Source organism: Cebus imitator, unplaced genomic scaffold (assembly GCF_001604975.1).
Source record: "Cebus imitator isolate Cc_AM_T3 unplaced genomic scaffold, Cebus_imitator-1.0 Scaffold8, whole genome shotgun sequence".
NCBI lineage: Eukaryota > Metazoa > Chordata > Mammalia > Primates > Cebidae > Cebus > Cebus imitator.
Window position 1 is genome coordinate 723,834 of NW_016107323.1, and position 15,838 is coordinate 739,671.

At 42.4% G+C, this 15,838-nt stretch overlaps 1 protein-coding gene across 1 annotated transcript in view; it reads left to right on the plus strand.

Annotated features, from left to right (window-relative positions):
* The window catches only part of STAB2 (stabilin 2), a 169,233-nt gene that overhangs the window by 51,593 nt on the left and 101,802 nt on the right, over positions 1–15,838 (plus strand). Inside the window, exons 11-18 of the mRNA XM_017540297.2 lie at positions 848–930; positions 2,887–3,036; positions 4,554–4,697; positions 5,272–5,328; positions 5,480–5,605; positions 9,986–10,039; positions 10,345–10,425; positions 13,162–13,314. Coding sequence (XP_017395786.1) covers positions 848–930; positions 2,887–3,036; positions 4,554–4,697; positions 5,272–5,328; positions 5,480–5,605; positions 9,986–10,039; positions 10,345–10,425; positions 13,162–13,314 — 848 coding nt within the window. The remainder of the gene's footprint in view (positions 1–847; positions 931–2,886; positions 3,037–4,553; positions 4,698–5,271; positions 5,329–5,479; positions 5,606–9,985; positions 10,040–10,344; positions 10,426–13,161; positions 13,315–15,838) is intronic.

Here is a 15,838-nt window from a genome sequence, read left to right on the forward strand (position 1 = left end):
TGCATAAATCTTAAGGTTAAATATCCCATTTAATGTCTCCTGCATAAACATCCCATTTTTTCCAAGGCATCCCATAGGGAGCCAACTATTACTGGCATCCCTTGGGCTCAGGGGCAATCTGCCAGGTTCCTCATAGCCTTATTCTAAGAACTCTTAGAATACCAAATGAGAGCAGACAGGGGTGAGGTATTGTTTTTTGCAGACCAGGCCCTCCAGCATTTCCCTAGACAGAGTCCTGTTGACCTTTCACCTTCCCTATGGCAAGTCCTTACACACTGCCTCCGGTGTAAGAACACAGAGCCCATCCTGGCATCCCAACTTCCCCAGGTGATGGAAACAGGACTACCACATACTTTGCTGGGACCACCGGAAAATAAAAATGCAGGATTCTTTGTTCAAAAATTATTAAGCATCTCAACATGGCAACAGCAGAGCATTAAACCAACCATCGGGGCTCTTCCGAGCTGGCCCTGGTTAAAAACAAGGGCGGCATCTTTGCTCACTGAGATGGTGACGAGTCAGAAAGTCAAGCGCAGGATCAGGGACCCCGGGATTGTGGTTGGATACTGTCATGCCTGAACTGCTCAGCCTGGGTATCTTTGCAGCTAAGGCTGCGTCTACAGGAAAACTTCCACGGCATGATGTAGAATGTATTGAGGCCACGGCTTTAGGGCACCTTACATGCTTGGAGAGATTCCCAGTTGACACAGGGCCTGTACATACCCATTAGAATAGTGAAGGGAATAAATGGACCAGTCGTGACCCAAGACCTATGGCCTGATTTTACTCCTCATGTGCCACTGACTCATTTGGTGTTTTCTCTCTTTGTGTTATTTCGACTCCTAAGAAAAAGCTTATGCCTGGCCACTGAGCAACCTGGGACCCTTCACAGTGCTGTTACCCACAGACAACGGCCTGAAAGAATTCAGTGTGAGTATTTAAAATGACCGTACACCAAGGGGCTAATATGAAAAGCCTTATGGGCAGTATCTTCTTTTATTTAAAGTGGGAAACTCCCATTAAAATTAGCCTACTGATGATAAGGTTGGTGATTTTTTCGATAAACTTCTTTTAGTGATATATAACATCCTTACAGAAAGTATACAAATTGTAAGTGTACAACTCAATGAATTTTCCCAGTGTGAATGTACTTGTATAAACAGTAGATCCATTACCAACACCCTAGAAGCCTGCCTGGTCCCCCTTTTTAATCATTACCCTCTACAGGTAACCACTGAGTGTTCTTAACATACAGCCAGGTGATAAAGAAGATTTGCATAATGCAAAACTGCTCACTTCCCACAGGAAGAATTAAACCAATGTATTAGCTAGGTATGTGGGTTTTTTAAATCATTGTAAATGGTACAAGTGATAGGAAAAATAAGAAGAAAATTTTAGTCTTCAATGCGAGCAGCTATTGTTTGAGATAATGTCATCCAGTGGGAATGAAACTTGTAGTGCCTGGTGGAGGCATCCTGTCGAGATGGAATCACTAAAATATCAATATTTAGTTTAATGTAAATAATGGGTATATGGATTTGTATACAATTTTATTATCTTCTCTGGCCTCCACTTTAATCATTGGATAGGAACTTGTATCCTATATATCATTCTAACTTCCCCCTCCCACCTTTACCATCTAACATGTGTTTTTATTTTTCCTGATCTTGATTTTTGTTTTTTCTTGAGACGGAGTCTTGCTCTGTCACCAGGCTGGAGTGCAGTGGCACAATCTTGGCTCATTGCAACCTCCACCTCCTGGATTCAAGCAATTCTCCTGCCCCAACCTCCTGAGTAGCTGGGACTACAGGTGCTTGCTACCATACCCAGCTAATTTTTGTATTTTTAGTAGAGATGGGGTTTCACTATGTTGACCAGGATGATCTCGATCTCCTGACCTCCTGATCCTCCCACCTCGACCTCCCAAAGTGCTGGGATTACAGGCATGAGCCACCATGCCTGACCCTGATCTTGATTCTTGTTGTGCATTCTTGTCATCTGTTTTAAAAGTTCTATGAAACAGATTAGGTAGGAATAAATAAACATATAAGTAAATGGATTAACAAATACACATAAAATAATGGAAGCCAATAAAAGATTGAAATCTAGGAAGTGGAAATAATAAAAATGAAAAAATAAAATTGAGTTATCTTAATCAAAGATATTTTGTGGTAATAATTTTTGTTGCAATGAATCAAAACCCAGTAAGTTCTGGGCTCTCTTACCCTCATATACCACCACCATTAACCTGTCTGATATTCATCTTTCTATTGTTAACCTTCAGAGGTATCCTCACACCACCCCTGTTGGAAAGAACCAGCAAACATTGTATGCCTCTAGCCTAGGCACTTTGCACAGAGTCTCTCATTTAACACATAGTTTACACAGAGTTAATATAAGTAATCCATTTATTGTTGACTACGTAATAATAACAAAATGTAGATTTGGTCCCATGGATTTCAAAACTCAACTTTTCAGTTTACTCACTTTACCTACTCTTTCTATGAAACTTCATAGTTCATTCCCATCTGCTTTCTGTGTTCAAGATAGATTTCTCGTTCCTTGCTCCTCCTGGGGCCACTGCGATGCTGGGCTTTCCCCATCTCAGTTTCAGTGCTAGAGCAACCTCCTCTGGTTTGAGAGTAGACTGTGCATTGCCTCCAACTCTCCAGATTTCTACTCCCTGGAAGAACCGGCCCAGGTTGATTGCACTGATGGAAATGTATAGCATGTACAGTTGTCAATGCTTTCATACATTTGTATTTGCAAAAGCCTAAACCCATTAGGGTGCCCTGACTTTGATGTCTTTGATACTAAGTAAAGCAAAGCATGTGTTGCAAAACTCTTCTTCTTCAAATAATAGTCAAACTGGCCCTTTTGTCGTAGGCAAATGAGCTACTGGTGGATGATAAAGCTGCCCGATACTTTGTGAAACTCCACATAATTGCTGGTCAGATGAGCACCAAATATATGAATAACACAGACACATTCTACACCTTGACTGGAAGGTCAGGGGAAATCTTCAACAGTGATAAGGTAAGAGTTCCTCTGATTTTCACTCCCAGAACTAAACTGTCCACCAAGCCAATGCCCATAGCTTTTGGTCTCTTTATGTTTGGGGCTTGTGAAAGGTAACAAGGAAATTCTTTCCTTATGTATTGTTTGTCAAACACCTTCTTATACAGGAAGAAACAGATAGCAACACCGGGAAAGGTCGTGGAGGAAGAGTGGAGTATTATGCAAAGGAGATTACAAAGTGTTTGACTTTGGTCTGGTCTGATTTAGTTTTCAAGGCAACTGTCATTTAACTGCCAGCAGGAAGGAGAAACTTTGCTATAAATCTGTTTCCTGAAAGCATCAGCACAAAGCCAGATCAGCACTCCTCTTACAAAGGAAATAGATTGTGTTTGTTTTAGATTGCTGGAGTTGATCCATCGTCTCCAACCTAACATTCATCTCTCCTAATGCCATTAGTTCTGTCCATCCTCCCCTACCCCACCCCCATTTCTTAACTCTTTCTGTGATCTTATTGAGCTGGGGAACAGGTGATTAGGCAACAAAAATGTGCATGTGTATAGGCATAGGACCTATACTGTTACATTTCACTGAACATCAATAGTTAATTGATTTTTGAGTGCTTGTTCTAAGCAAAGTATGGGGATAAATCTTTAGTTGTGTTATATAAGGCTCACAATAACCCTGTTAAAGGAGGGAACTATCATAATCCCTGTTGCTCCAGTGGGAAAGTAGAGAGGCTACACAGTAAGTAACAGAGCCAGGATTCAAATGTGGCTCCAAAGTCCACATTCTTAACCAATCTGCTGTAGTACATGTGTGAGGATGGACTATGCATGGATGGATGGGTGGATGGATGGATGGATGGATATATGGATAGGTCACTGAATGGATGGATGGGTAGATACATGGACAGGTCACTGGATGGGTAGGTGGGTGGGTGGGTGGATGGATGGATGGATAGATAGATGGATGGCTGGAGAGATGGCTGGAGGATGCATGAATGCATGTATGTATGGATGAATGACAGATATGAAGATGTGGCTTTCTTTCTTACAAGGATATACATTTATTTACTTGTTCATCCATTAAGCCAATATTACTAAGTCTGTAACGTATTGGGATTCCTATGGGAGGAAGAAGGAATTAGCTTCAGTTATTTATTCCACAAATATTTTTATTGTGTGCCTTCTCTGTGAAAACACTAAAGTGAGTGATGAATTTATAGTAAATTAAATAGTTTTGTCCTTATGAAGCTTGCAGTCTGCTGGAGGAGAGCTTCATAATACCTTTCCCAGATTTAGCATGTATAGTTGTCAGTAGGACTTTCATACATTATGTCTTTTGAGCTTAATGAAAACTCTGTGAGGTTAACCAAGTGGATACCTTTATCCCCACTTTAGATTAAGTGACTTACCCAAAATCACATTGCCAATAAATATCAAAGCCCAAGGACTCAAGGCTTCTAACTCTAGTCCAATGCTTGCTCCTTCCAGGACAACATAAGAATCTTACTTTGTTTTTCATTGGTGTTTTAGGACAATCAAATAAATCTTAAACTCTATGGAGGCAAAAAGAAGGTAAAAATTATACAGGGGGACTTAATTGCTTCCAATGGCCTTCTGCACATCCTTGACAGAGCCATGGACAACTTAGAACCCACATTTGAGAGCAACAATGAGGTGAGTATCCAGATAAAAGTCACATCAGCCCAGGTCCATCTTCCTTTGTTCCCTGGAGAGTCATATTCAGAGCCTTCCAGCACTCTGTGCTGTGCTTCATCTGTGCTAGAATCTCGAGCATAGAGGAGAAGGGGTAGTTTGTCTGTTTCCAGTAGAATCCTGGGCATCTCTACAGAAAGAAAGCAATACATACAACACATATGTGGGAAAGGTCTAGATTTTTTTTTTTTACCTTTTTTATGGCTGGATCAGACAACTCAGTCCAGTGACCGATTGTCATGAAAATGTGTCCCTCTTGATTTATGGAGGAGGGCATTTGTTGCTGCAATAAAACTTATTCCTTCTGAGCTAGATGATGAGGGCCAAAGGATACTTCAGAACATGCAGATCTAAGCTACTGTTTCAACTACGGCAAACATTCATATGATGCATTGCAGTTGACCAGGTTCATTTCCATAAATCCATACTGACATGTAAACTCTGTCATCAGTCTTTTAATATTAATGTTAGGGTTTGTGTTTCCTAAACAACATTATTTTATTTCCTGATCTTTATGCAAAATGTCTCTTTTTAGCAAACCATAATGACAATGCTACAAACAAGATACAGCAAGTTCAGATCTTTGTTAGAGGTATGCACTTTTCATAATTTTCTGAAAAATATTTATGCCAAGACTTTTGTAAAATTAGCAGGGTTGTCAATTATAAATACTTTCTGGGGAATTACGTTAAATATTTGTCCAAGGTAGGCTGTAGATACAACATTTCATTTCTCAAATGCAGGAAACCAATGTGGGACATGCCTTAGATGAGGAAGGAGGTGGTGGACCCTACACCATTTTTGTTCCAAGTAATGAAGCATTGAATAACATGAAGGACGGCACTCTCGATTACCTCCGTTCTCCAGAGGTACTGTATTCTGCACGCTCTGATGGCATCGTGTCAGCAGCACTGCCTCAGTCTGTGTCTATACAGGTTTTTTCTAAACTAGGGATAGTAAATAAGTTGCACATTTATCACCACCTACCCTCCAACGACCAAGGCAGACATCACTAATCAATCACAACATTCTGGAACTAAGCCTGGATATCGCTTCAGTCTCTTCAATAGAATTTCAAGTAGCTCTGATCAATTAGATTTGACACAGGAAATAAAACATATTTGCAATCCCAGGCCTAAATCGTTGGTTTGATTTGCCCTGGCTCTTCTAATATTTCTTACTAGTAAAAGCAACACTTTAAGTTCCCTACAACTCTAAAACCACCTAGAGAATGAAGCCTACACTAGGTCATCCAGGGCCAGGACTAGGCCAAACTTTAAAAAGAATAAATGTTATTTTTAGATGTTCCAGCCTTTCCTTTCTATTGCTTTCGTCTTTCTCCACTGTGGGCTTTCCATTCTCTCACACTCCCCTCTAAAAGGGAGATTCTTGACTCCTTCATATCAGATGTCAAGACTGAAACCATTTAGTGTTTATTTTCCCAGAAATAATAGCTTTAACTTGAGGAGAATAGCCTCTTGTGGAATTTTGTTCATTTTAACATCAAGTAGTCAAATTACATGAAAGGTCACATGCTTTCTTCCAGTGCCCAGAAACTATGCCACCATCTTGGCAATGGGGAGAGATGACCTATGACTTCATAAAGATCAGTGTTGATTGTATAGAATGTGGAGGGAAGGAAAAAAGGGTGTCCAAATATTTTAGGGTAGTGATTCCCAAAGTGTAGTGTAGTCAGAAATCATCCATGGAGCTTGGTAAGTAGGAAGATTCCAAAGCCCTACCTCCAGCATTCTAGTTTAGTGGTGCTGGGATGAGGCCCAGAAATAGACATGCTGGTAATCACCAACTTTCTAACTCAGATAGCTCCAGCCCATGCTGTTTTGGGAACGCTGAAAATTGTTGCCTATTAGGTTTAGGAATTCACATGGATATATCCCTTTTTAGAATACTTTCAGGATCTATAAGGATATCTTGCTGTCAAAAAATTTACGATTTTTTTTTTAACTTAACAAGGAGATAAATCAAAATGTAATTTCTTATGTTGCAAACAGATGATCAACATATGAAAAGATTAGTTACAGGTTTCCATAGAAAAGGCCAGATTTCCCAAGGTCTTCCAAAATGGGATGATATTTCAAAATATGATTCACACTCAAATTTTATGAAACGTAGCTATTGCAGAAAAACTGCTAGACCTCTCTTTAGAACTCACATTCATACTTAAAGTAAACTTAAAAAAAAAAGGTCATGTTGCTTCCGTGGGAAATTATTAAAATCCTGAGATTATATGGCCTCCCTGAGTACATAGCTTCTAATTTGATACACACTTTAAAAATAATAATAAAGGCATTCTCAGACCCACTTAAAATTAAAATAAAACCTTTTAACTAGAACCAGAAAAAATCAATCTCATTGCTTTCTGTCAGGCACCTTTGTTCAGAAAACTCTTCTCTTTCTCCTCCCTTGTCACTCCTTTCGGTGGTATCTGGAAATGGTTCATTCAGACTCTCAAGAGTAAATTGTGTACATCTCTTCCAAGCTCTGTTCAATGAGACAACATTCATAGCTTGAAATAAGCCTTTGGTAAGAAACTTGTACCACAAAAATGGCTAAGGCATGCCACCACTCCTGGCTTTCAATCTTCTTTCTCTCAAAGGCATATCTTTCTGCCTGCAAAGAATATGAAACTTCAGGTCTCTTTGTTCTGAGTTAAAAACTGCTTTTCTATTTCAATTTCTAGGTGAGAAGTATAATCATTTCTGCCTCTTTCCCAGGTACAGAGAGGTTAATTTTTCTCAACCTATAGGAAGCTCCTTCTGTCTTCATCCTTCTTCATAGCTTTAACTTCAGGGAAGAGTGCAGGAAATTCCCCCATCAGCTATGCCAATGAAATGGAAGATAAACTGGCTTCCTTAGAAGAAGGACATCTAACGCTGTCTTTGGAATGCCATGTTTCCTTCCTAGAGTGTCTTTCTACTTCTCTCGAAGAAAATTTTAGTGTGCAAACCTTCCCATCCCTGCAGAGACCACAGCTTCTGATTACAAGCACCAGTATATGGCTTCATCACTGAACCAGACAGAAATAAAAGCAAAGAGAGCAAGACACCTGCCCTTGCCAATTCACAGACACCCTGCAAGTAAAGTGGGGAAAGGGAGGTGAATTTACAGAGTTCAAGGTCAAATTCTCTCTTTCTGCCTCTGGCACCAAAGAACTTGGGTTTGGTTTGGTTTGGTTTTTACCTAAAACAGCAGGGAGAAAGTGAGTATATTCACAAAAGAAAAAAAAAAAAGACTATATTGCACCAAAAGAGTTTTCAACATCAGCAGCACCTGCAAACTTACCCTGTCAATTCGAGCCATGCTAGAGTGAATTCTAACTGAACAATAGCTCCGAGAGACCCCCGCCGGATAAGACACAGGCACACATAGTAACGGCAGTGATGCGGATCAATTCCTTTGTCCCTGTCATTCTCCCCTTTCTTGTCAAAAGCATTCTACAATTAATTCCTGAGGCTTTAAAAGGGGGTTATCTCACTGATAAATGCTTTCCTATAGAAGCATCAGAGGGCTGGAAGGAATTCATACCAGTCCCTTTACTTTGCGGGTAAAACTGAGATGCAGGGATTAAGCGACTTGCTCAAGCAGAACCAGGACTAGATCTCATGTTCCTGAGGGCCAACTCAGTGCTCCTCCCAGGACTCCTAACCCATGACCTTTAATTTACTGGCACAAATGTTTATGGAAAACTTACTGTATGCCCCTTACTGCACTGGCTGGGGAAATGGTGATGAGTGGTAAACAAGCCAGACAGACCCAGCCCTGCCTTCCAGGAGCTTCCAGTCCAGTTCGGGGGCTGTTTCCCAAGAATCCCCACTTTGTCTCACTCTTCTACCACTGAGCATCAAAGCATATAATAACATGCTTCTCCCTGTAAGTCTCACTTCTGAATACCATGCAGCAATTGAGATGTAAGTTGAAGACTTAAGTTGAGAAGTAGAGACTAGGTGACTTACTCAAGGTCACATAGTAACAGAACCAGGGCTGCAGAAAGCGTCACTTCCAGGGCTGCTAACCAGTGGTCAACTTCAACATTCCTATTGATAACCCTGCCCTGCACATAATGCTATTGTCTTAAAGATATGGTGGCCATATAACTTATCACTTATGCCTGGTCACTTCTGAAAGTGAATGGAATTGCCAGGACAATAGGCATACACCAGGGTTGTACCAGACAAGCCAGGATAGGTGGTCTCCCTACTGACAGGTAACTCCCTTGGCACAGTGACCAAGGCCAAATGCAGACATGAGGCTGGGTAAGGAAACTCAGGTTCAGCAGGGTTTTCTTTCAGCCTGGGACTTCACCCCTTCATCCCATTGCAACCTGTTCTTAGAACATTCAACCTCTTGGCAGTTATTAGGATCTTGAATTGTGATCCTTCACTTTTGCAAGCCCGAGTGACTGTGGCTATGCCACTTAAGTAGCAGAGCTCCAGGGCTGTAAAGCTTGTAACTCCCATCTCTGACTTAGCTGGGAGATTGCAGATAAACCACAGCAGACCACTGTGGCTGCTGCCTTCTTCCCACAAAGAGCGTGGTCCCCGTGTTTCTCAACTCTGCAACCTCTCTCCAGGGCACCCTCTAGGGGCTGCTCATCCTATCTACAGTCTCCTTTGCTGGGTTAGGACCCTCTTTTCTCCCCTCCTGCTTCAGTTTTATGAAGCATGAGAAACCTTGGAAAGGACTTTGAAGGAGAGGGATGCGCTTCTCATGGAAGCAAAAGGTGATCACTCTCCTTATGACTGTATAATCCTAAATGACCAGTATGTGGTCTGACAGACATTTATTGATGGAACAAGTGAAACAGAATCATAAATCAAGGTTGTCTTAGAAAATCTGGAATATGGCCTTAGACACTCAGAGAAGTGTTGGAGCAGAGTAACTGAGAGCCTGGGCTAATTCTTAGGCTCATATCCTGAGTTAGCTTTGTGACCTTGGACATGTCTTTGAATCTGAGTATTATCACACATAAAATGGGTCAACAGGAGTCCCCACCTCACACGGCTGTTGGGAGGATCAAATGAGATGTGCATATTATGCCTTCAGAACAGCCTCTTCCACAGAGTGGGAATTTGGCGAATGTTAGCTATTTGGAGGTGGGATTTCTGTCACCCTGGATTTCCCAGTAGATTATTTTTCTTAGTTGTTCAAAGTCATTTGAAGAGGCTTCCACAAGAGTGGGAGTGTTGCATTTTTTTCTTTGACTAAAAAAGTGTTTGGTTCCTTTGCAGGGATCTCGGAAGCTTCTGGAACTCGTCAGATACCACATTGTCCCATTTACCCAGGTTGGCCCCACTTTTCCTGCTGCTACTTTCTCTCTGCTTCCAAGATATCTAACTTAGTCTTGAATTTCAATATTTTGGTGCTTGAAAATGTATGACATTTGTCCTTTATCTGTAGCTCTGAACAAACCCTCAAGCATGAATAATGGGTCCATTCTCAGATCTTCAAAGCCACGAAAACTCTTGAGATCAAACCTCCCTTTATTTATTGCACTTTGAAGCCTATTTTTTCCTGTGAGGATGTTAAGAACTCAGAGCCCTGTATGTGGCCCCAAACATCGCTGCCTTTCGTTCTCTTCTTATTGCAGCTTGAAGTGGCCACTCTCATCTCCACCCCACATGTCAGGAGCATGGCCAACCAGCTCATACAGTTCAACGCCACTGACAACGTAAGTGCACACTCGCCCACCGCTAGCATCACTTGCACCCATCTTTATTCTGATAATGACTGTTCATCAGGTTATCCTGCCTCTCTGCTAACCCACAGGCTTAAAATCTTTATGATTATTTCATTCGTTACTTCTCTCAGCAAATAGGTGCTGAGCAACTACATGTGTGAAAGTCTACACTAGATGCTGAGAATAAAGGAGTCAAAAAGACAGACTTCTATCCCAGAAGGGCAAACAGACTTTAAATAACTCACTAGGCAATCAGTTAATTATTTCATTACAATTCTAATGAGTGCTCCCAAGAGGAAGTTCAGAGGTCTGTGAGAGCACAGAACCAGAGGGGTCTGAGAGAGTCTTCAGGCCAGGAAGTCTTCAGTGAGGTGGCGATACTTTGGCCATGCTATGAATAAAGTGAATTAGACAGAAATCAGTAGAAGAAAGTTCTAGACAAAGGAGAGAGAGGGAGAGAGAGAGAGAGAGAACACAAGAGAGAGCACGCATGTGCAAAGACCCTGAGATGGAAGGGAACACAACTTGTTTTTAAAATTCCAAAGAAGACTGCATTATATATCTAATTCCCTGGGGTTGCAATATGAACAAACATCCAGAGCACAGGGTTGATGTCTTCCATGGAGTCACTGTAGATGGTGATTATTATCTCATTCTTTCAACAAACAGCTACTGAGCTCCTACTGTGTGTCAGGCACTGTTCTAGGTCCTGCAGACAGACCAGTGAACAAACAGACGAAAGTCCCTGGTTGTATGGAAAATCATTCTAGTAAATAAATGATAGAAAATAAGTTAAATGCGTAAAATATGTCATCTATTAGACAGCAGCAAGTGCTAAGGAGAAAAACAGCAAAGCAAGGAAGGGGGTCAGAAGATGGGAATGGGGCCAACATCTTAGATAAATACCCAAGAAGCCCTCTTGGAGAAGAAATATCGGAACACAACCTGAAGGAAATAGGGGAACAAACAGTGTCAATATCTGGAGGACATTCCAGAGGGAACAGCAAGGGCGAAAGCACAGAGCAGCAAGGAGCATGCTGGGCTGTGTGAGGAACAGCAAGGCCAGTGTGGCTAGAGCAGAGGGAGCCAAAGGGAGAAGGGCCGGAAAGGAGGCCAGGCAGGAGAGAGAGGAGGAGAACAGGGTCAGGTCATGCATGGCCTAGGAAGTCAGGGTGAGGATCCAGGCTCTTACTTGGAATGAGAGGAGAAGCAATTGGAGAATTTTGAACAGAGGAATGACATGATCAAGCATACATTTTGAGAGGCTACTTAGATTCTATTGCAATCATCTGGAGAAGACTGACAGTGACTCAGACCAGGGTGGTAGCAGGGACATGGTGAGAAGTGGTTGAATTCTGAATGTATTTGGTGGGTGCAAAAAATAATCGCAGTTTTTGCAATTTTTTTTTAAATTGCAAGACTGCAGTTACTTTTGCACCAATCTAATATTTTGAAAGTAGATCCAGCAGAATTTGCTGATAGGTTAAATGGGGGGTGAAGACCGAGGAAGCCAGGATAACTCATGGGGTTTGACTTGAGCAACCAGAAGAATGAAGTAGCCATTAATACTGCAGGGGGAGCTGGTTTATGAGGAAAGTGGAGATCAGAAATCTTTGCTAATTGGTTCATTTTCTACTCCCTCCACTAAAACATAAGCAGGAACTCATCTATTTGTTCACAGATGTATCCCCAGCTCCAAAGGCAGAGCAGAAGTGAGGTCAATAAATGTATTCAAATGAATGGATCCCTATTTCAGCACAGAGAGGTCAAAGGATTTGCCCAAGGTCTTGTAATATTGGGATTCAGGGTGCCCTAAGCTCCCCTGAGAGGACGCTTCTCCAGGTTCTTGGTCTCCTGCCCTCTCAAGAATGAGAGAGGGGACCACGGTGCAGTGCGCAGCAAATGCCAGACTCGAAAGTGTTTGTAGAAAGTGATTTATTTAAAGAGAGAAACAGGAGAAGGAGAGAGAAACAGCTAACTCTCACACTGAGTGAGAGAATCCAGACAGATGGAATCCAGGAGAGGAAAGCAGTTTCCACGAGAGTGTTAGGGAATAGAGAGAGATGGAGTTTAGGAGGAGAAGACAGGCTTCCACGAGAGAGTGTGAAAGGCGACTCCAGAGGGGAAATCCTGGAGACAGAAAGACAGCTTCCACGAAGGGAGTGTTTGTGGAAGGGGATCCAAACATGGAGTCTGAAGGGGTGTGGAAGAAGGGGACTTTTAACCTGGGAGGAACCCCCACCTTCTCTAAGACCCCTGACCAATGCAAGGAGTTCCTTAGAACTTCCGCTGGAGTGATTGACTCTTAGTTTCTTCCCATGCCCACGAAATTCAATCATAAACCGTTAAATCTCCCGGATGGAGAGAGATGGGAGGGGGCATGGCACTGGAAAATTCTTGCCCTTAAAACTACACCCCCTTGTGGACCCAAAAAGAGAACACATTCCCTCAGTCTCACAGCAAGTAAATTGCAGAGCTTGAATAATTCTAATTCTTACTTAGCCCTGCACCTACAAGAAACATCTCTACAAGGGCATCCTTGCCTGGTCATAGTCAAGAATTCACTGAACGATTCAATCTTTCCCTGTCAGCCAAACCCTTGTAATAGCAACTTACTCTCCAATGAAAAGTGATGTTGAGGACTTTTTAGCAAAGTTGCCACAGTCTGTCTGGGGATCACTGGTGTTTCTGCACTACAGAATTAGAGATGTCATTGCTTCTTTCCAGGGACAGATTCTGGCAAATAATGTGGCAATGGAAGAAATTGAGATCACTGCCAAAAATGGCCGAATTTACACACTAAATGGAGTTCTCATTCCTCCCTCCATCGTCCCAATTCTGCCCCATCGATGTGACGAAACAAAGTCAGGGATAAAACAGGTAAGAAAACTAGAAAAATAAGTAAGGGCCCCCAAACAGCGCCTCAGGGCAGACAATGTCCCACTCCTCACAATTCTGAGAGAGGTGTCAAAGAAAGTTTGACTTCAGGAAGCTCGTCTCCAAAGGGTTTCGGTCTTCATGAAGATGGAGGCGGTTCTGAAGTTCCACATCATAAACCATGAACCACGGTTCCTTGGAATTTCCACAACGATAGATGCTGCCCAGGAATATTGGCTCCTCAGAGCTGCCATAATGAATTACCACAAACTGGGAGGCTTACCACAACAGTAATTTATTCTATCACAATTCTGGAAGCCACAAGTCTGAAACCAAGATGGGGGTTGGGGGGGATTTTTCTGCCCTTCTTCTGGATTCTGGGGGATCCCAACAATCCTTGGCGTTCTGTGGCATGTAGCTGCAGGGGTCTCACTGTGTTGCCCAGTCTGGAAATGACAGATGCACACCACCACGCCTGGCTAGTTTTTTTCTTTTTTCTTTTTTATTGTAGAGATGAGGTTTCACCATCTTGCACAAGCTGGTCTCAAACTCCTGGGCTTAAGGGCTCCTCTCACCTCGGCCTTCCAAAATGCTGGGATTACAGGCCTGAACCACTGCACCCACCCACTTCTTCTCTTTTTATAAGGACATCAATCATTATATTTAGGGCCCACCCTAATTCAGCAGGACCTCATGTTAGCTTAATTAATTACATCTGAAAAGACCTTATTTCCCAACAAGAATATTCTGAGGTTCCAGGGGACACAAGTTTGTAGAGAGATATTATTTACCCCACTACACGAGAGCTCTGGGATCCGACCAGGGTCTTCTAACTCCTGGGATTCAGGATCAGTCTCCTGCCTCTTCCTTCCCTGCCCCTGTCACCTGGGTCTATCTTGCTCCAGGCTTATAGCTTTACTCTAAGAGGGACTTAAAATAGATTTCTTCTCAGGTAGCAGCTCTGGCCGAGCCGATCAACCATCTCTCTGCAGTCCTTTTCAAAAAAACCAAACTTTCTGTTTCCCTATAAGCTTCTGTACCCTCTAGCCTTTCCTATTTCCATAGCAACTTTTTGGCTCACCCAGTTTTAATCAAAGCACCTGAAAGTCCAGTACTGCTGTACCTGCACTATTTCAGTTCCCATGGAAAACATAACCACAAGTTTTAACAATAGTAGGTCTGGGCCTTTCTTTTGAGGATGCTTCAGTAATACAGCAGTGATTGCTCTCACAATATCCTTGGAACGTGAGCATTAAACTAGGAAAAATGGTCTTATTTCACTTATTTTTTGTTTTATTGATTCCTCTTCTTGTTATGAAGGCTGGAAGTAGCTGGCCAAGGTTCTGGCATAGGATTGTGGCTGATTCTTTTAATCCTAGATGTTTTAATTGATGCAATGACTCTAATATGATTTAGGCCATAGAGGACAGAGCTGATCCTCTGTGCCAGTCAGATGCCATCTGGAGAGTTTGATTCCATCATCAGACCCCCTTTTTAAGAGAACAGAAACATGGTCACTTTCCTAGTCAGTTCCCCAGTATCGATATATGTTTGGTTCATTCTTTGGAAACAAGGATTGAGCAGGTGCATCACCTGTTCTAGTTCAAATTGTTCAAAAGCCTATTCGCCATCTCCCTAAAGACCAGAATCTAGATATGGGTTTGAGCTACAACCCAAAGAATTTTGGTTACATAAGGAAAAGAACTTTCAATAGCTGCCTTAGAGTGAACTCTTCCTTTACCATTTTCTCTATCTTTGAAGTTGAATCTATTTGCTCTACATAGTTTAGAATGGTTTGGAGAGGGTCCATCAAAAATCCACATGCATTCTCTGGAACGTATTTAGTAGACTAGCAAAGAGCAGAAGCAGCTGGTACCTTCTGGAAGTCTCAGTGTTTACCAGGCTGAATCCATAGCTGCCTTTGGTCATGTATGTTTGGATTTTAGAGTTTTAATAAAAACACTGTACTAGTTAGGGTCCCTGCAAGAAAGAGAATCTATCTGAGATGGTCCAAACGAGAGACTCTAATGATGGAGCTACTGCAGAGGTGTGGACAGGGATAAGGAAAGAAACAAGTTTTGCCGGAGCTTCGAGAGAGAAGCAGGAAGCCATTGCCACTAGGGACCAAAGAGCCCAGGGGCAGGGCATGGAGTTACCTGAACCCAGTGAAACCGAGAAGCATGGAAGAGGTGACCTTCATCAGGAGCTGTAGGGATGGTGCCAAAGCAGGGAGGGAGCAGGGATTAAATCCTTGACCTTGTTGTCCACCTACCCACCAAAATCCTACTAGTGACTTACATTGGCCAACGCCAATCAGAAGCTGGCAAGGGAGCTTGAGAGACCATCCTTCACAGTCTACCTTCTGGGGCACAGAACCAGGTGGAGAAGGTCAGAGAGAATCTGGAGAGAGATTGGAGGCACACACCCAATTCCATCACCCTTGAACCAGTGGAGGAGAATCCAGGAGACTAAAAAAAAGGCAGAGATTCAGTGTTTGGCCATATTGCTGCTAAGCTAATTGGAGGGC